Here is a 20,631-nt window from a genome sequence, read left to right as displayed (position 1 = left end):
GCAATGGGAGCAGATAGCTACAGTGCACTAAGCTGGCCCTAGCCTGTCCAGCTCCAGTCCTTCCCACCGCGGGCCGCGGGTCACTGCAGATTGCATCATCTGAGCCCGAGGCGTCCAAAAGCGGGGCTGCATGTTAATAACGCGACCAATACCATTGCTGGCTGTTTGAACCTTTTGTTGCTTTGGCTTGTGCACCCTTTTGGCGGCTGTAGCTTCGACGTTGAACTTGACAGCCTCCCATGTCAGCCATTAGACATAAAGAGTTAGTGCTCGATGGCGCCTAGCCTGGGGTCAGCAGCCCGCTTAGGTCCCCTGTTCGTGGCGGCCTCTAGGCTAGGATGGGGCCGCAGGCTAGGATGGGGCCGCTGGCCAGGATGGAGCCGCTAGCCGAGGATCCGTTGTTGGCAGCTTGGCGCCCCTTCAGTGGCGCAGCAGCACCCACCATCCAAGGAAAAGATTTTAAGCTCCCGGTCGCGTCTGACGAGCTACCAACGTCGTCGACGGCAAGCATGACCGCCGAGGGCTCGCGAATGACCCGGCAGCGCCATAAGCACCTCTAGCTGGGACCCGCCCTCGTCCTCCACGCGTGCCAGTCGCCACAGCGCGCCGGCTACGCCAACTGGGAATGCGATTGGGAAAGCGATTGGGAAAGCGACTAGGAATGCCATTGGGAATGCCATTGGGAATGTGATGGAGATGGCTCTGCCCCCGCTGAATACACGACTTGGCCGCCGCGGCCGACGCTACGTCTTCCTCGCCGCATGCTTCGCCCTGGGCTCCATCTTTATTACCCTCAACTACTCGTACACGCCCGCCTCGATCAACGGCTACCTGCCCAAGTCCATCCCGAAGCCCGACTTGACGCCAAAGCCCGTCGACCGGCGGCCGCCGACAAGCCATGCTCCGCCCAAGTACAAGCCCACGCCGACGTGGGGGCCGCCCGCCATAACCGACCCCTTTCCGCTGCTCGCGGCGTCGACAGCGGCTCCGCCCCCCATCCCCGAATACAACGTGCCGCGCGTAGGCATGCACAACGAGTACGGCTTCGACAAGCCGCCGCCGCTCTTCATCGGCTTTACGCGCAACTGGCCCATGCTGCTGCAGGCCGTCGTGTCGTACATCACGGCGGGGTGGCCGCCCGAGGGCATCTATGTGATCGAGAACACGGGCGTGCACAGCAAGAACCGCGAGGGCAAGCTGTCGCTGCAGAACCCCTTCTACCTCAACTACACCACCCTGGCCCGGCTCGGCGTCGTCAACGTGGTGCCCACGCCCACGCTGCTAACCTTTTCGCAGCTGCAGAACGCCTTCCTATCGCTAGCGTACTCGTACGATACGCCCTACTACTTCTACAGCCACCAGGACGTCGTCGTCTTCTCCTTCGAGAACGGCACCGACCGCGAGCAGCGGCCCGGCGACCGCGAGTGGCACTTCTACGACGCCGCCGACGAGGAGGCCGCCATGGGCGCGCCGGCCGCGCGCGAGCGGGGATACCGCACGATATACGAGAACTGCCTGCGCGAGCTGGCCGACGTGGAGCGGCGCGGCGAGCGGTGGGGGTTCCGGTGGCACCAGTACGACCACCTAACGCTGGTCAACCGCGACGCCGTCGAGGCCGTCGGCGGCTGGGACGCGCTGATTCCCTACTACACGTCCGACTGCGACATGAACGGCAGGCTGGCCATGGACGGCTGGTCCATGCGCCACCGCCGCGTCGGCATCGTTAACGACGTGTCGAGCGTGCTGGACGACCTCGAGGCCCTGTACCGCAGCCCCCACGTCGCCCCCGCCTTCACCGACCCCAACCCCCTGCCCCCGGACCGAGAGGCCAAGATCATCGCCGACAAGGCCGCCTCAAAGACTAAAGCCGACGACGAGGCCGCCGCAAAGGCCAAAGCCGACGACGAGGCCCGGGCGAAGCTAAACTCCACCACCCCTCTACCAAAGCCAGACGCAAAAGAAGTAGCAAAACGAAACCCCCCTCCAGCTTCAGCCCCAGCCCCAGCCCCGGCCCCGGCCCCAGACCCAATCCTAGTCCCCATGCCCGCAGACCCGCTGGCCTACTTCTCCGTCCTCAGCCGCGTCGGCACGGCCATGGGCTGGCACAAGTACCGCGACCGCGACAAGCTGCGCAACACGTGGCAGCGCAGCCAGCGCGGCGGCGCCGGCGAGCCGTTCTACTACGACCCGGCCGGGTTCGCGCGCGCGTTCGAGCTGCTCACCGACGCCGGCCGCGCCGTGTACGCCGAGAAGTGGGGCCACCGCGACTGCGATATTGCCGAGAAGACGGCGCTGAGGCTCGAAGACCAGTGGCGGGTGGAGAAGGATTGGGAGAAGGAGGGGTGATTTCTACATGTTTGCTTTTAGTCGAGGGGGGTTTGCGCTGATGTTGATATGTATAGTACGATGTGTTTGTGTGTCTGGGAGAGGGTACATGTGGCGGAGTTTTTTGAGGGGGATTTAGGATTACGGATCTTCACCGGGCGCTATCTATTTAGAATTTGGGGGTTTATGACTATATCTACTAGACTAGGTAGGTACCGAGCTATATTATGTCGGTATGGCAATGACATACATGCAGTTCTACCAAGTTCGAGTCTTGTGTGTTACGATCCTGGCTCGCTGTGCAGAAGGCGCCTCGGAGCTGGGACTGGATTGGTCGGGCGTGACAGAGAGGGGCGACCCACCCTGTAGCCGGGCAGCCAATCCAGTCGCCGCTCAGCTCCGTCTAACAGCTAGGGCCACTGGGCAGGGATGCAGCCAATCAGGCAGCGCTCAGTGCGCTCAGCCGCCAAGACAGACTGAGCACACTGAGCAGGTGCTCAGGTTGTACCGGGCGCTCAGTGGACTGAGCGCGGGAGGAGCACTGAGCACTCGGAGGAGGGAATGTGATTGGTCACGCATAGTTCTATATAGAGGCTGGCAGTACGCTCTCTGGGAGAACGGTTCTGCAGCTATCAATGCATCTAGTTAAGCATACATTGGTTGTGTGTTGAAAACCTGTCTTTCGCAATCTGTGCACGATACTCCTTGTCTCCTGTCATCTCCGACCTGCCATCCAGACCCCCACAATCCTAGGCCGGGCCTAGCTCCGTGGACCTGTTGTCCAGATTGCAACATTGTGCTACCGAGTGCCGACTGCCGACGGACATGCAGAATACATACTGCGTCTCAAACCTTGGCTATTTTGTTGTATTTGTCGTGAGACTGTAGTGTGAGGCGCCGCGAGGCTAGTATAATACGTATAGTAATTGTCTGGCCCGTGATCAAAGTTGACAGTGGCTTGAAGGGTCTTGAATTGTCTGTCTAAATCTAATCTAATAATATAGGAACGAAGGCCTTTTATGCTTCCAAGAAAAGGACAAATGAAACCTGGTTCAACAGTCTGTTCAGTCGTACTACGCAAGGGACTCAGCCGTGGTAAGGGAGAGAAAAAAGACGGCATTCGGAAGTCCGGGAGCCCGAAAAAGGGATCAGGGCTGAAAGTAACGAATGAAGGGATATGAAGGGATATGCAGGTATGTGACTTGACACTGTGGCTCAAAAGTGGCCCAAAAGTGGGCGACATGACCACCTTGATCAGCCGTACCAGCGCCACATCTCTAACAATAAAAACATGGAAAAAGGAAATATTAAGTAGAGTAAGTAGGACTAAGTTCTACTGCATAATAAACAAAAAGTCAAGAAAACATACAGCACCAGGGATTCGCTGGTGGTCACCCACCCAACTACTAGTCTAGCGATTAGTGGCTTATCTATGGGAGAGCGGACGGGATCCCGAGTTCTCCACTATCTGTGGCCGTATGTATAGGAAACTGGTGTAAACGGGCTAGAGATCTTGAGTGTAACGGGTCTTTAGAGGGTCAGTCTCGTAGCATTGCTTCGATGTATTACGGAGGAAAACGCTACTAAAATAGGGAAGTTAGAAACTAGAAGTTCTCGAGATCTAAAAGCAGGTGTTAGAATGACAAGTTCATTCGCAAATTAGTCACTATAGTAACTGTCACGAAGGGTCCTTGTGCACGTGCCGCATAGCGGCCCGCGCGCTGGCCAGCCACTGAGGCTGTGCGGCCCGTCGAGACGTGCGACTGCATCCTCTAATTGACTGGTAGTGTCACGGTCGCCACAGGGCTCATGGTGTGACAGGGTTGATTCTATTGGCTGCATTGTGCTTAGGGTGTGGCCTGTGCGCACTGAGCACCACTACCTATTTCTCCGCGCCCTGCGCGGACCCCGCGATAGATTCCTTTCTCTTCCTTAGCTTTAAATCCACATTCGTTGCTGCCTTCAACCGTTGACATCCCTACTACGTAAGGCGGGCCGTCACAGGTAGTTCCCACAATGGCACCCTCTTTCCCTCCTGTTAGGGTCCGGGGGTGGTTTTTTTTTAATGTTTTTTCTTTTTTAAAAGAAAGACTTTTTTAAAAGAGAAGAAGAATTAAAATAAAAAACGGTCGTACTCACAAACGGAGAATTTCTTCACCCTTAGCATTGGCAGCGAACACGCCCGACTCCCTACTTAATTAGCTAGAATCTACAGGAATCGGACCATTTCGGAGGCAGAAGAATATACACCGCTCCCTCTCTCCCAAAGCAACTGACGATCGAAGGCATCTCTTCCGCACAAGTCATATCCTCACTTCCGGCGACGGTAGTTACGAAGCCCGGTTGTGACTGAGGGTAGCTCCAAATGAACTAGTCTACCGATTACCGTATTTGTGTTAATTATTAATGAGTTTAATTTATGGACTACCTGTGGTGGTTTGGAGAAAGAACGTTTCATCACCAGTTTGTACGTATATGCATACCAGGTCGAGTTTGGCTTCAGAGCTCGTATTTAATCTGTACTGCACGCAGTATATATTGGACACACTGTCCCCTTTGTCGCTTATTTGCCCCTCAGCCTCGCTCAACAAATAAACAACCTCTCAGCTGAAGACATTATCTGGAAAGTGCAGAACGTCGGCGTGTCTCCAGCACTTGTCACAGAGATCAAAGTCTTCGCAGGTAGGAGAGCCACTTTGACAGGCATGGTAGGCCTGGTTAGAACCCAATCACTCACCACGTAGATAGGCGTATTAAGTGAAAAAAAAGATATTGCATAAACTTACGCAACGGCAGCAGTCACAATCCCGACCTACGTACTCCTTTACCGACGACTCATCTACGGGAGGTGATTTGCTGTCTTTGTAGGCGGCTTTGATCCTGTGTGGTACATCTTCCCCCCAGTCGTTTTCAACAGCGACATGATAGGGTAGCCATTTATCCGGCACGGCCGCTGGGATATCGGCTTGGGCGCCTGCCTCGAGGAGGTACGTGACGAGGTCAAAGTTCCTTGATCGGCAGCCCCAGTGAAGCGGGGTCCATCCGTCAACATCAGGCATGTCAATGAGCTGCTTCCGAGTCTCCACATCCTTGAGCAGAGCCTTAATGAACTCGAGCTTACCGCATCTGCAAGCCATGTACAGCGCGTTGCGGCCTTAGTGGTCCTTGGATAAGAGCGTCGACTCTTGGCTTGAAAGCTCTTGCACCAGCCCCCATTCGCCTTGCACGGCGGCCAGGTGCAAAGGCAACCGACCCATCACGTCACGTTGGTCCTTTCGTCTGTTGTTGTTGTTGTTGTTAGTTAGTGTCGTAATCACATCATGGTTTTGGCACCAAGCCGCCGCGTGGAGCGCGGTCCCCCAGTACGCTATTCGGCACGTCGCCACCAGCCGTCGATCCGGGCTTTTCGGGGTCCAGCCCAGCTAAAAGCTTGCAGACCTTCTCAGCCCCAACGGGCCTCTCGTCAAGGGCTGCTGCTTGGAGCGCCGTGCCGTAGGGCCCGCCCGTGTCATTGAAGTCGACGTAATCCCTGGCGATTCCGTACAAGGCCTCAAGAACTTCGAGAGTTCCGTATTGAGCGGTGCTCTCCACCATGCTCCCGAGACTGTTCCGGCACTCTTGCATGACCTCTCCAACCTTGTTTGGATAATTGCGCTTGAGGCTTTTGAAGGCGAGAATGAAATTTTTGGCATTTATTGCGTCAATGGTGATTCTCAGGGCCTCTTCGGGCGTCGGAATGTCCTGCGGGGTAGGACTTAGCTTCTACGCGCCTTCTAGGTGCTCGAGCAAGACTTGAACGACTTCCAGGGAAGAGTTCAGAACGCCAAACCTAAAGAGACTCCCGTAGTGGCTCCAGCTGCCCGTCAGGCGTGTAGACGCCCCGTACTCGAGAAGCAACTTGACGACTGCCGGCCGCTCCCAGAATACCGCCTCAGACAGGATCGACCTGCCCCGTCTTACAGAGACATCTGTCGACGCGCCCGCGTCGAGAAGGAGTCGCATCGACTCCACCGCCGATATTTGAGCTGCCCGGCCGAGGGGTGTAGTCGCAGTGTCAGGGCCCTTGTCATTGATGTTGTGGTTGTGGTGATGCAATAGCAAGAACTGAATCATCCGAGGCTGGTCGTTGGAAGCGGCGAGGTGGAGCGGGGGAAGGGACTGATCGTCCTTGGCTTGGACGAAGTCCTGCCGGGATGACGGGTCGATTTTTACGGCTGCTTTGAGCACCGAGTCCGTTAGGCTAACGAGACTCCGTTTCGCCGCCCGCGAGAACTCGGCTTTGAGCTCCTCAATGGACAGCCGCGGCAACAATTGCTCGAGGATCTTGAAGTGGCCACCCATGGCGGCAACTGTCACCAGCGTCGCCAGCTCCTTGTTCTGCACAGCGAGATTGCGCGAGAGTACTTCATCTTTTTCCAAGAAGCACTTGACCACCTTGTGGTGGCCATGGTAGCAGGCGTAGTGCATCGCGGTCTACCCCTCGTTATCTAGGTCCATGGGGTCGCTGAAGCTGTAAACCGACTCGACCAACTTGAGACGGCCCATTCTTGCCGCGAGATGTAGCAAGGTCCGGCTCTGGTCGTCTTTTGCCTCTGAGGGGTCATCCAGGTTGCTGCTGACGAGATCGAACATGTCGAGAGGCATTCTTCGGGTGCCTACAATAGCAAGCAGAGCATCTCTGATGATCTTCTCGACGTCCTTGAGCATGGCTGATACCGGGCCTCTGCCGGCATCGCTTGCATCATCTGAATCGTCGGCATCTTCGGCATGTGCCTCGTCATCCTCTTCGCCTTCACTGACAATTCTAGCGTTGGAAGCGTCATGCGCTTGGCGGCTGAGCTCAACGTATTTGTCGAAGATCGCTACCCGGAGACGTCTGTGGACGACCGAAGCAGCTTTGTTACTTCCGCTTTTTATCGCTAGAACGATTGCGGCGTTTTGGTGCGGTTTGAGCGACATTCCACATGAGTTTTGACGGGACAGGCTGGTCAGTGTTTCCGAGAAGCCGGCAGTGCTCGCGATCTGTAATGACGACATACTTCCTTGGCCGCCGTCGACGTCGGCTGGGAATTCTTGCCCCGCGAGAGTAGAGGAGATTTTGTGAAGACCTCGGGCTGACGCGACCCGGAACGGACTCAGCTCAACCGAGGCGGCTGTATTCAGAGCAGCGTTGCGGTACCTCGTTGCTAGTGCTCCTACAAGCGCATCACGGCCATGCTGGCAGGCACGTGGATGGCATTCTAGGAGTAGGATGCTTCCAGCTTCAGCGCTTCTGCACCTTGGCGATCCAACACCTTGGCGATCCAACACCTTTTCAAAAACCTCCGCGTCGCCGAATTCACAGGCAACTTGCAGGGCTGTGCCCAAGCCCAAGCCCAGGGCTGCTGGCTCGTCCGCCCCAGCATGACCGAGAGGGCTGCCCGGTGCCGAGCTGATTAATTCAGCCACTGCTTCACTGTTTCCCAATGAGATGGCAGTCAGGAGCACCTCAACAAAGTTTTCATCGAGGAACCCGGGCCCAAACTCCTCCATTCTAGCGAGTAGACGCTTGCGCAAGTGGCTGGGGGCGCTTGCCACAGCTCTCTGGAGCCTGCTGGGCTGCGCGATGCCGTTGATCAGGCCGGGCGAGTTCACAGTGATCTCGACATACTTGTCCTCGGGAAGAGTCGCGCCCACGATCCCCAACAGTATCCAGTCTAGGTCATCTTGGGCACTTATCGGGAGAATCGCCATGCGGTATGATATGTAGCAAGCATCGAACGCATAAACAGCCAAGGCGCTCTTTATGGCGCTTGGTTGCAATTTTGTTTTTGCTTCCTCAGCAGCGTCTGCGGACCAGTGTTGGGAGATGAGGTATCGGATGAAACTGTCCGCGTCGAACTCGGGCGATGTCTCTAATACAGCAGAGAATGTTATCTCGACGGCAGCCGCGTCGCCCTCTACGGGAGCTGGCACCCGCCTCTGATGCTCGATCCAGTACTTGGTGGCGTACGCCAGAAGTCCGGAAAGGCTATGGGGCCTGAAAACTTCGTCATCGGCGGTCTCATGGGGGGGCCCCTGAGTCGAGAAGTGGGGAGCCAATTGGCGAAAGCATGAGCGCGCGAGATAGGGTCGGGACAGTCTTCTTCGCCAAAGTAGTCGGCCCAGGCTCCCTCAAGGTAGGACGAGAGCTCGGGCGCTGCCCAAACGACATGGTCAGCCACTCGCTGGAGGCCTGGGAGGGCAAGTTCCAACGTCAACAACAGGGCTCTCTTCGGCTTCGAGCGAGCCTGACTTTGGCCTTCCCTAGAACATGCAATTTCGAGAGCTTCTTCCATCTCTGAACTCGACAGCGGGCGAATCGCAAAAGCGGCCCAAGCCAAGACGTGCAGCACCCAGGCCATGCTTGCGTCAGTGTACTTGGACAATATTTCCAACGAAACTTGGGTGGCGCCTCGTGGTAAAGAAGAGGTTCCTGAGACACCTGGAGAGCGCCCGTGTCTTCTACCGCTTATCTACACCTATTATGGCGTCTCTGAGGTTTGGGTAGAGGTGCCGTGCCTAGAGAATCAGCCTCGGACGTTGCTCGAGAAATTGCAAGCACAGCGAGGCCAAGACCTGCTGCGTGTAACAGAAACCTCCATGGATCCCAACCGGAGGATGACGTGATCAGCAGGCTGACTTTGAGCTTCGAAATGGTCCTCCAAGGACTCGCATAGTTGATCAAAACTCACACCATCCCCGATGGCGAGACGAAGGGCGCGAGGTCCAGATTCATCTCGCCACGCTCCAAGCTCTGGATTGTTAGATTAATGATCCGACCTTGCCGAATCTGAGTCTCTTTGTTGTCGCTTGCTGGTCTGTAAAGGTGATTTCCGTACCGCAAAGTTCAGGGTCTGAATGAAGACGTGGTACGAGCTGCAATGTCCTGTTTTTTTTCGGGGTGGTTAGCCTGCAAGCGTTGCCTCCCCTCCAATTCCCAATACGGCCGAAGACGGGTGGGTAATCCATGATTTTCCCGTCGTACGTTGAGCCAAGGTCAGCAGCGAATGGCGCAGCGAATGGCGCTCATAGAAAGGGGTACTTGCCGACTCAGTGCCGGATGTAGCAGCGGACTTCTGACCGACACTCAGCACCTGCAATCCTGCATTAGCAGCCATGCTTCCGAAGTCGCTAGTTAAACGGTCATAGTGATCTGCCATTCTCGCCACGTAGCCGGGTAACCATTTACCAGGCAGCCCTGTATAGCAAGAGTGAAGGCTGCGGAGAACATTAACAGGCCAGGAGAGATGCGGCGTCCCGTAGAAGACCTGACAAGTTTTAGACACGGCTGCGATGTCGGGACGCCAAAGAGTAGAAAAGTTGAAGACCCACCGCAAGGCTAGTGTTGTCCAGTATCTGCCTGTATCTGTCATGACGCGAGGCCAACATCAAGGCCTTCCGAAATCCATCTTGCCGCTGCGGTCCGATTAGGATCAGTTGGACAGAGAGGGGAATAGGTTTGCTGGCCTATCTGTCGATTGCTTCTGGCCCGGGCGAGGTTGAGAACATAATGTACCTATAATTCTAGTGTACAGTACAGCCCAGTCCAGTACCGGCCAGGGCAGGGCAGGTCAGGATAAGGATCAGGGCGATCGCGCGGGAGCCGCACGCCCGGCCTCTGCTGCTTCCATCCATGGATGTTACGGTGTGTTGGGCGATTTGTAAGGCGAGCGCAAGTGTGTGGGAAGAGCTGAACGGACAAGTGATAACCTATCGCTATTGGCTGGGCTTGTGCCTTATCATGGTTACACCGTAACACAGCATGCCTGACCGAGCCAACCTTGCGGATTAGACTGAGTTGATCAATTAGGTGAGGAATTGACTGACGCACTCGGCTAAAGTTGCTTGCACAGATCAAAGCCCAGCGAGGCGAGGCAGGGAACATCCAATGTCCGGGCAGGCTTAGTAATAGCGTGCTCGAACCATGGGAGGGCGGGCTGCCAAAACGGCAGGTACGGTAGACGGAGCACCAAAGTCGGGGCCATTTCCGTTTCCATTTCCATCTCCATCTCCATTTCCATCTCCACCCACCGTGGCAGGCCTGGCATCTCAGCTTTTCGTTCAATTGCCCAGCGGCCGCGATAATTACCACACAACGCATGCGAAACTACCCAAGGCACCCGACCTAGGTAGGGTGGCAGCAACCGCCTCTCGAGAAACCTCAAAGACCACGGTTACGACTGGAAGGAGTGCTGCTGACTGGTGCCTACAATGAGCGAAGACAACCCGTTTGACGACCGCCTGGATGAAGCCCTCGCCCAGCTCGTCGAAGGGAAGTGCGATACCAAGGACAAAACATGGCGGGCCAAATACATTCTACCCTTGATCAAGGTAGCGATAACTGCCCCCTGGTCACTGCCATTATCAAATGCGAAAAGGTGAGCGTTACCGGGAGAGATGATTCCCTTGTACCTTCCAGGAAGAGGCAGGATCTCCTCTCGCTGGTCATTTCCGACTCGGGGAATTGGGACGTCCTGGCATTCTCAGGTCTAGAAAACAACAACGAAGGGACGGGACTTCACGCAGCCGTCAACATGGACACTATACTACCCCGAAAGAAAAAGTTGAAGCCCACTGCTTTTACCGAATTCATCTGCGACTTGATGAAGTCGGGCATCGCAGATGAACGGTTAGGTCGGGACAAAGCAGCCGAGATCTTATCAAAGACGGACAAGAATGGGGCAACGTGTCTCCACCTCGCGTTAGTGAAGGGTGACGACAGATTCAAAGCTTCCAAGGTAGTGGATGATTTGATCGAGATGGCCGACCACAGGACTTTTACGCAACGCAGGGAAAATGGAAACACACCGCTCCATGACGCCGTCGACTTCCGACTCCGCGTGGAGGACGCATCCCTTGGGGGATTTCTGATCCAAGCGCCTCGACGCGACACTCCGGCATTTAGGACGCCATTGGCTGATTTCCACGAGCTCACCGCCGAACCGACACGTATCCCGGGCTGCTGCGAGCGTTGTCTAGACATCAACAAGGAGTATCATGACCACAAGAAACGACATGCCAGCATCCTTTGCGCACTGCTCAAGAAGGGCCCAGCTGCTTCGAGCATAGCTAATAATGCAGGCCAGTCGCCTTACCCCTACCACGTGCTTGCTCGAGACGCTTACCGGCAGGCGTGCCAGGACGTTGACAAGAGAGTGAACGACCGGAAGCAGCAGCAAAGGGCAAGGCAAAATTCGTCCCCGCGCTCGAATATCAACCTGGATAAAGTCTCGACCAATGTAAAGGACGATAAAGTCTCGACCAGTGTGAAGGACGTCGAGAAAAATCATCCCAGTGCCGGAAACTAAGCGAGGCCCGCCGCAGATGCAACGCCAGCTAACATCGGGATTGCGAGATCGACAAGTCTCCGAACCGGAAACTCGCTACTCCCCCCACCTGGGGCTGGCGGTGCATCTGGGGCTGCTGGTGGGAGCGCGAGCACGACTGCGGATTGTCGGCCAGAGGTCTTCTCCGATTTTTTCAACTCTCGGCGTGTGTGGAAGAGCTTCTTTGGCAGGCGGCTTTTAACGACGGAATCTACGAAGTGGCATACCAGTGTCTTTTCCCGGCGATAGTCGCACCCGAGCCCGGACAAGCCAAGGACGAATCGCCTCCGGACCGCCATGACTTGTACCGGATTTTCAAGCCAAACAGGAGCGTGACGGCGTCAACTCGTAAGAAGTACCGTAACTTCAAGTTTCTACCCACCATGGCGTCCGTGCACCTAAGAGTGACACCCGACCACGACTTGGGAAAACACCAGAAGCCAGTGACGCAAGAAGCGCAGTTCAGCTAGAGGAACGAGTCACCCGTGGCGCTCGAGGGTCTTTTCAAGTAGCTGGCCGAGAAGAAGGGGGTGGGGCGCATCTTGAAGCTCGTCGTCGAGGACAACCCCTCTTTTCCCTGCAGCGAGGCCACCGTCCAGGCATGCTTTAGCAGGCTCCGAGAGGTTCGCTACCTCGACTGGAGACGGCCCAATATTTCAGCCCAGGCGCCCAACAAAGCGCCCAATCTCGTCGAGGTGTGGCTGTACTCTACAGGTATAAACGCGGTGCTGGCGGGCTGGGCTGACAAGGGAGGCTTGCAAACGCTCAAAATGGTCTGCATTCATCACTACGTACCTCATCACCCGTTAATCGCAGGATGAGGGAGGCTAAATCCAAAATCTATTCCAGCTACGGACGGTGCACCTCGATGCCAAACAGGTGAAGAAGGGCCTTACCCTCTGCCAGATGTTTACAGGCTGTTACTAACACAAGAGCGCTCTTGATAGGGCATCGAGACAAAGGCAGCCAACGATAATAATGTGAACAGTTTTGAGAAACAGCTTGCTCGGTGGTACCAAACCACAGAGAGAAAGGCCCCGCTTATCAAGCTGTCGGTCGAGACAAAGGGCGCCTCGGCCCGAGGCACCACCTACCCGGGCAGCGTAGACTGTAACGACCAGCCGTAACCCACCCTTTCCCGCGCAGACCAGGTGTAGGTCACGTACTGACGACTTGTCCCAGGTTGAACCCGTGGCTTGAGAAGGTCAAGCGCCTGGCCGGCCAGCTACAACCGCAAAATGCAAAAGATCAGGGGTCGAATTCGGATTCGGATTCAGATACCGACGAAGTCAACGAAACCAACGATGCCGAGGAGAGCGGCCTGGTCAAGGTCGCGCTCATTGACGACGGTGTTGACCCTGAATGGGATGGTTCGGGAGGTCCGGGTGACTTTTTGTCTGTGGTCGGATATCCTGCCGATGGCTGCAAGTGGACAGTGCCTGGGGATATTGGCCATGGCAACAGGATGGCCACACTGATCACCACTGTCTGCCCTTGTGGACGCGATCCGGGATGCGGATCGCGAGAAGATTCTGATGTTCTGCGCCGCAAGGGACGACGCCGAGACAGCCTCGGGGGAAAAGGCCTGGCCCAGTGCTTGCCAAGAGACATTCAGCATTGGGGCTGCCCACATATCCCTTGGCAAGAAGAGTTTAGTAGGTCGCAAGGCCCAGTTCTTCTTCCCTTCTCAGGACGTCCTCGACGACGTCGTCGACAGCGGGACCTCGGCAGCCACCGTTCACGTATTCGAAGGGTGCCGAAACATCCCAAGGTGCTTCCATGGCCATCGACATCTGTCCGACGCCGGTCTGACTTCTTTGGCCCAACCGGTAAGGTAATAATTACCGCAAGCGGCTTCAGTGAAAGTCGGAGTTGAGATGGCGCTGCTGCGACACCGAAATGAGCTGCAATCCCCCCGCATCTTATGTTTGGACCAACCACGGCATCCAAGCGCCAATGAAGCCAGCAGGAGGGCTGAGGCCATCTTGGATTGGTGTCTAAACTTTTCTGACTAATTTGAGCTCTGGGATCTGTCCTGTCTGTCTTGGCCCGGAGCCTGCCTGGACTTTGAGGCCGGCTATCGCGGTTAGGTAGGTTCCAACCTACCGCTACCTCGACGGCCCAGGCTCAGGCTCAGAGCCGGCCTACTACTTAGTGGGAGTAAGCGGCAAGGCTTCCACTGGAGCGACACTGGTAATAGCGAAGAAGCTTGGAGGCAACCAGCGCTGGCTTTGGGTTAGAGGCGAGTTCCAGAGGCAGAAGAGCGCTGAGACTGAAAGTATGAGGGCGCCTATGTTCTAGGAGGACATGATGCCTCGAAGGCTACATTGATCCTACCTAGTCTGCTTCTTGGAAAATACCAAACGTTGGAAGGTCAAGACGCTACTTTCTTACCACCGTGAACGTGAAATTGGCCGGCCGCACAATTGGTACGGATCGTCTGGCTCTTCGGGTCTTCGAGCTCTATATCTGACATGTCGTTAACTAACTCCGAGTAATTTAAGCGAGAGAAGCCCTCCTCGTCGAGGGATTTCTTTGCAACATCTAACGAGGACGTGTCTGGCTCGCTCCATGGTTTATTGTTGCTGGATCTGTATCGGACAATTTTTGAGGCATAAATGCGATGCGACACCCCCCCGAGCTTCTTTCAGCTGACGATTGTCCGCCGACCCCCTACACTAACCGAGGGGCTGTGCTTTAAAAAAAAGAAAAAAAAAACCGCTAGTGCAGAGAGAGGAACACGGGCCATGCGCTGGCTTCGCCTGCCTTCAGGCTGGAAGGCAAAAAAACATATAGCACCAGGGATTCGCTGGTCGTCACCGACCCAACTACTGTCACGTACAACGCTGCATTAGTTGAGAGCAAAAAGTGCTTGTATTCGGAAGGTTCAGAGAGGTGGGTATAGTGTTGGATTTTCGAGGTCCTGACTAAGCCCGGAAATCGCTGGCAGTCTGACATTGAGGCGCATGCAGGCAACCTTCTGGGCCTAGCCCAGGAAAACCCCTCTTTTTGAGGGTAAAATGGGGTCCCCAGCTGGGAGATCCCCAGGACTTACCCCAAGACTTTACACACAATCAGACTGTTACATTGAACCGATTTTGGGCCTACTTTGGGGCCAGCTTTCCAACACATAGCCTATCTCAGAAATCAGGCCGTCTTTCTTGGGCGGGGCGCGCTACGCGCGGACATGCGCCCATGACAGGGGCCCTGGCGGGCCTTTGTACCAAAATGGATTAGAATGCTGGATCAACTAAAAATTGGCTGTGGCGCCCCATGATTAAGCCACAATTGACAAAGAACGCCCAAGAAAGACGTCTGAGTGCAATATTTGATCCGAACCGTGACCCCCTTCACAGGCCCCATACAACAAAACAAAACTGGTTCAATTGACGCGCAACAACATCACCATTCCGCATCGTGAGAATCTACAAGCTAGCTGCGGAGCTTCGTAATTGACAGGGCTTTCTAACAGCTCTATTTTGGAGTCATGTTTATAGGGCGTTGTAATTTTCGTACATTTAAAGCAAAAAACATACCCCCTTCACAGCTTAGTCGCGCCTGTTAGTTGCCTGGTAAACACTCAATTTTGATCTGAACTTCGTGAGAATCTTTATACACTTACTCTGCGCCGAGGGCATCCTCAGAACCTAACTTTCTTTCTCAAACAACGCACTTCCTAAACCCAGCTTTCCTACATCGTTTTCGCCGCCCTGGTGGACCTCGACTAGCAAGCAAAAGAAGCGCATAAACAGAGCCATTTGTGGCATCACAGGCGCTCCAGAGGCTCGCGCTGGCCAGGTGCAGGCTGTGCAGCGTTTAGTTTACCAGCATGACGATATAGTCCTCGCTGCGGCAACAGGCTACGGCAAAAGCGCTGTATTACAAACCACTTGACTGTCAGGGTCGTCTGTCTGTAAGGGAGCACGGGCTCCACAGAATGCTGGGGTTGGTAATTATGAAGATAGAACAAAGGGCAAGCTCCTATCGCACGGGTAATACAGTCAAATCGGAATGCCACTCAAAGTGTATGAGTGCAGTGAATGTGTATTGCTTGCTTGAAGAACCAAGCAAGAACTATCTAAGACCGTGGACACGATCGTCGTATATATCTATCTACGTAACCAATAACAGTGGTTCCGTTGTCCCGTGGTCCCGCGTCCGGGTCACCGCCCGGCCGGACCTGTCCCGCGCCCCCGAGCTCCAGAGCTCGGAATCCCGGAACGCTCCTGATTGGCTCGCGCCAAAAGTGCATGCCCCACCTTTGTGCATAACCACAGGGAATCCACAGGGATTCGTGACACGCTGCTCTCTACACTATTTCTGCCCTGACCGAGAAGATCACGATATAAATCGTTCCCTTGACGAAGCTAGGCGAGAATCAGCGTGACGATATCACCAGAAATGTCCCTAATTCGAAGCCGGTATGGATCGACGCCGACACGCATCTCAAGGTCTGTTTATTACAAACCACTCGACTGTCAGGGTCGTCTGTCTGTAAGGGAGCACGGGCTCCACAGGATGCTGGGTTGGTAATTATGAAGATAGAACAAAGGGCAAGCTCCTATCGCACGGGTAATACAGTCAAATCGGAATGCCACTCAAAGTGTATGAGTGCAGTGAATGTGTATTGCTTGCTTGAAGAACCAAGCAAGAACTACCTAAGACCGGTGCCACGGTCATCGTATATATCTATCTAAGCTGGGCCAATTGGAGCGTTGCTCTGTTGCTCTCTGACAGAGCTACAGAGCATTGCTCTGTTGCTCTCCGACAGAGCTACAGAGCAGCCAACCAAACTGTTGCTCTGTACTCCACCGTGCAGAGCAAATGCGGGTCCTTCTGCTCTGTTCTCCACCGAACAGAGCAACTGTGGGTCCAAGCCCCTCCTTTAACGTGACTAACCAAGGCGGGTCCAGCCACCCCTGCCCTGCTTCCCAACCAGTACGAACAGGGATTCGTGACACTGTTGCCCTGAGCCCCTGAGCCCCTGAATAACTTCTATTAACAGTTAGCTAGAACCTGAACGTTTGGGACTAAGTTAAACAAGGTTAATATACTCATATACTTTTGAGCCCGGAACAAGCCCTTTCACCGAAGTTCAAAGCCGTCCTTCGTGATCTAGCATTTCACGAAAGAATCGGGCTTTTGCAATAGATGAGCTGCATGTTGTCGGCGAGTGGCGAGAATTCCGACCAGACTTCACATATATACACACTCTCAGAGCACTGTTGCCACGGAGCGTGCCCTGGTTCGGTTGTACAGCGACCCTGGATAAAGACAACCAGTCGTATATTTTGACCTTGAAAGGGCTGCTGCTCGGAATCTGACCCGGAAGACATGTTCTACACATAAAATTAGTACTAATCGATAACTTGACTTGAGGGGATTCCAAAAGTACTAACAGCGTAGCTTTTGACCGATTTGCGCGTAAAATATCATGCATTCCGTGAATGCCTTCAATTGATGTGGAGGGGGTCAGGATTCGGATCCAATATTGCACCCAGACCAGCTTGGTGGTAGTTCTTTTCTTTGGTTCTTCTTGGTTAAAAAATATAGAGTGGGTCCAATTCTTAAAAAGTGGGTACCGCAGGCACCTGAGCCACACCAAGCTGGTCTGAGTTTCTGAGATATAAGGCATATCCTAGATACCCAGATACCGTAGTTATGCGGCATTCGGTTGACACAGCCTAGGCTGTAAATGGTCTAGCATGTGCGCCACCTGCGCCTATATGTGGCTTAGATGCGGCTCCTTCCGACAACTACTAGTCTAGCGGTTAGAAACCTTGTCTCTGAGACTCAAAGCGGCCGAAAATGAGGGTATGCAGGAGCCGAAAATGGGGCTCTAGAAGTGCACCAAATTAAAATGCGGCATCTTATCTCTTATCTTAATTGAAACGGATTCCGTATCGAGTTTAGCTGGTAGAATGCCGTTTTTAGAAACGCCTGCTACTCCGTCTTGCACGAGACCATAAGTCAACTTGGAGGCGCGGAGGCTCACATGCGCTTGGCCGTATGAGGTAACGAGGGCCGTATGAGGTAACGAGGGGTGTTCAATTGAGGGATCCACTAGGGGAAGGTGGGTGTTGGAATCACCAGGTACCGGTACTGGGAGCAACAGGCGTAACTGTACGGCGAAAACTGGTGGTTCCAGTAATGGATTCGTTGATGTCTGTGTGTATCTAGAAGACAGAGGGTGGGAGTAGACAGCCACCTCGGAGCGCAAGGCCTTTCTCGCGAGGGGTTTGGCCCTTTCTCGCGAGGGGTTTGGCCCTTTCTCGCGAGGGGTTTGGTCCTTCCTTGAGGAGGGGTACCTGATTTTCAGGCCGCGGCCGACCAAGTCTTGGGGAGCTCGGAACTCGTACGGAACGAGAGATCCAGGGCTCAGGAGGGGTGTGGTCACTGTGCAGGAATCCCGATCTATTCCATGGACTACAGGTTGGGCTGTTGATCGCAAGCCCCCATGACTAGAGGTACAGGTAACTACCCGCAGCTACCTCCAGGTTATCTCTACAGACGTGGCGGAATGTTGATGCGTTGCATTGCGCTGCGTTGCATTGCTATTTGAATTCTGGCTTGGTAACTTCTTATATAAACGAAAGCTCACACAGTCACTCGGCTAGCAGTGATGGTGTGAGCATATCAAAACATCTACTCTATGAGTTCCTGAGCCAACCTAGGGCAGAGGGCAGCATACGTCATATGTTCAGGACCGCCCCTTCTCTCAGCGCCCCCCCGAGAAGCAAAAGCTCTGACCTTCTGGGACCTTTGGTGCCCTCCTACTTGCGAAGGGAGAGTGGTCAGGGATTGGGCGGCTCCCAGATAAGATATCAGATGATGAGCTCACCAGCTCGCGCAGGCGTCTGGTGCACGTCCAGCCTCGGCCCCGAAGTACTGCAGCGTAGCCCGGCAGGTAAAGGGTAGGAGGTCTCGTCTGAAGTCGCCTGGGCAGTCATATGCTCCTATTGTGGTGTGGGGCGCACACAGGTCCCAGGTTTTTGGAGGGGGTATTTATTCTGCGCGGGGCGCCCAGTTCTTTCCTTCCTCTCTTTCTTTTTTTCCCCCTTGGGCAGCAAGTCATTTACTTCTTTTGATTTTTGCTACGCGCGTGTGTCTTCCTATCGCGTACCCGTCTTTGATTAGCCCTTGCCTTTCTCGCCCTTTGTAAGTTACCTTACTCCTTTGATATATGCATGCGAGCCGTGAAACACCGTGAATTGCTTGCAATCTGCCTATCAGAGCCAACCCTAACACAATAATTCTTAGGCTACTATCGCACAATGGCCCAGAACCAGCGCTCTGGCAACGCGCAGTGGGGGTTCGTCCCCAGTTTGGCGGCCCCCCAGCAGCAACAGCCGACCGACCCGTACGCCGACCCGTACGCCGCCCCGTACGCCGCCCTTTACGCCGCCCCGTCCGCCGCCCCGTTCGCCGCCTCGTACGCCGCCTCGTCCGCCGCCCCGTACGCCGCCCCGTCCGCCTCGTTTTACGGCGACGTGGGCTTCGACAGCCAGGCTGGAGCAGCCGGTGTCGGCACGGCGTCGAGCTCGGCCCGGCCTGCGTCGGCGCCGGCTGCTCCTGGCTTCGGCCATACCCGTGGTGCGTTTTGGCACGAGGCCTCGGCCCATCAGCGCCAGGTCGGCGGCGAGGACTGCCGCCTTGTTTCACCCCCTGCTGCCGTGGTGCCGATGGCCACATTTTGGCGCCCGGGTGTCCAGCAGGCCCGCCTCGACCAGCGCCCTGCCCCCTCCGCCCGTGCCGTCTTCTCCGCCCGCGCCACGGCGGGCTATGTTGCTGCCCAGGCTGCCCGCGCCGCCGCCGCCGCCCGTACTGCCGAGATTACTAGTGCAGGCAGCACTAGCAACGTCCTGGCCACCACTCGCGCCAGTCCCGACCAAGTCTTCTCCGCCGGCCCCGTCACCGCCACCCCGTACGCCGGCCCAGTCCTGCCGGTGCGTCAGTTCCAGCCCATGCACATGGTCACGGAGTGGCACCGCCCCCAGCCTCGCCCGCACCTGACAGAGGCCGAGATCAAGCACCGGATCGAGATCGGGTGCTCCCCCAACTACCACGGGGACCCCGATCTGCGCGCCAACAGATCGGCCGACATCCTAGACGAGGACAACTGCTCGTTCTGGATCACCAACCTGCCGCCCGACGTGACGTACACCGAGTTCCTGTCGCACATCCGGGAGATTGGCCGCGTGTTTGCCCTGTCCATGACGGCGCCCAACGCCACGACTGGCCACGAGACGAGCGCGGCCAAGCTCGTCTTCTTCGAGCTGCGCGCGGCGCAGTTGTTCTGGAACCGGTTTCCAAAGTACTACAGCGATGGGCTGGTCATTCGCGGCTACCGGGCTATCATCCGCCACAACCGCACTAAGTTCGCCGAGATCACGACTCTACGCGACGCGACGCGCGTCGTTACTATCTCGGGCCCCACCTCCATCGTCAACATCTCCACCCTCACGAAGTACTTCCAGGCGCGCTTCTACTATGAGACGGATGATGTCAACATCATTGTCAAGGGCCAAAACTTCTCGGTTATCGAGTATCGTTTCAGCAGCTACCGCGCGCAGGCTGAATCGGCGCATCGCAGCCTCACGACTGATGTAAACATGATCGCCAATGGGGTCAATATCAAGTACTCGTGGGACCCGTGCGACATTCCCAACGAGAACACGTTTGTGGACCAGTTCGTCCAGCAGATTGAGGAGGGTGCGGCCACGGGCGGCAATGAATCGGGCGCTGTCACGAATCCGTGGGGACCGACACCGTCGCAAGCTGAGAGCACAGCCATTGGCGGCTCGGGCGCTGCCATGAACCCGTGGGGACCGCCTCAGACTCAAGACACGGCGATGGGTGGATCGTGCGCCGCCATGAATCCGTGGAGACAGCCTCAGACCGAGGCCACGAGCATGAGAGACGGGAGTGCCGTCATCACTCCGTGGGGTCCGCGTCAGTC

General features: G+C 55.6%; 5 protein-coding genes across 5 annotated transcripts; 4 read left to right on the top strand and 1 right to left on the bottom strand.

The window, feature by feature from the left end:
- The first annotated feature begins 434 nt into the window (after positions 1–434).
- Positions 435–2,591, top strand: B0T26DRAFT_709413 (uncharacterized protein). Its single transcript, XM_060441929.1, has one exon. It carries the CDS (start codon positions 691–693, stop codon positions 2,344–2,346), a length of 1,656 nt encoding a protein of 551 aa, XP_060296084.1. The 5' UTR covers positions 435–690; the 3' UTR covers positions 2,347–2,591.
- Positions 2,592–4,928: 2,337 nt separating this feature from the next.
- Positions 4,929–8,708, bottom strand: B0T26DRAFT_675620 (uncharacterized protein; the record flags this gene model as incomplete). The annotated part of the gene is made up of 7 exons (XM_060439860.1): positions 4,929–5,019; positions 5,146–5,451; positions 5,591–5,604; positions 5,692–6,066; positions 6,118–6,798; positions 6,844–8,351; positions 8,444–8,708. The coding sequence occupies 7 exons, from the start codon at positions 8,706–8,708 to the stop codon at positions 4,929–4,931; spliced, it is 3,240 nt and encodes a 1,079-aa protein (XP_060296083.1).
- A 1,849-nt stretch (positions 8,709–10,557) lies between these two features.
- On the top strand, positions 10,558–13,925 carry B0T26DRAFT_871811 (uncharacterized protein; the record flags this gene model as incomplete). Its single annotated transcript, XM_060447937.1, has 8 exons — positions 10,558–10,677; positions 10,770–11,621; positions 11,702–12,115; positions 12,185–12,445; positions 12,522–12,551; positions 12,620–12,795; positions 12,855–13,067; positions 13,225–13,925. 8 exons carry the CDS (start codon positions 10,558–10,560, stop codon positions 13,508–13,510), a joined length of 2,352 nt encoding a protein of 783 aa, XP_060296082.1. The 3' UTR covers positions 13,511–13,925.
- Positions 13,926–14,134: 209 nt separating this feature from the next.
- On the top strand, positions 14,135–14,568 carry B0T26DRAFT_293064 (uncharacterized protein). The gene has a single exon (XM_060434196.1). It carries the CDS (start codon positions 14,291–14,293, stop codon positions 14,525–14,527), a length of 237 nt encoding a protein of 78 aa, XP_060296081.1. The 5' UTR covers positions 14,135–14,290; the 3' UTR covers positions 14,528–14,568.
- Positions 14,569–19,717: 5,149 nt separating this feature from the next.
- Positions 19,718–20,290, top strand: B0T26DRAFT_611648 (uncharacterized protein; the record flags this gene model as incomplete). The annotated part of the gene is made up of 1 exon (XM_060435906.1): positions 19,718–20,290. A coding segment is annotated over one exon (573 nt), but the record flags the coding sequence as incomplete, so codon positions are not given.
- Between the last annotated feature and the right edge of the window lie 341 nt (positions 20,291–20,631).

This window comes from Lasiosphaeria miniovina (assembly GCF_030549165.1).
Source record: "Lasiosphaeria miniovina strain SMH2392-1A chromosome Unknown B0T26scaffold_4, whole genome shotgun sequence".
Classification (NCBI taxonomy): Eukaryota; Fungi; Ascomycota; class Sordariomycetes; order Sordariales; family Lasiosphaeriaceae; genus Lasiosphaeria; species Lasiosphaeria miniovina.
Note: the sequence above shows the minus strand (reverse complement) of the source record. Positions and strands in the feature narration are given on the sequence as shown.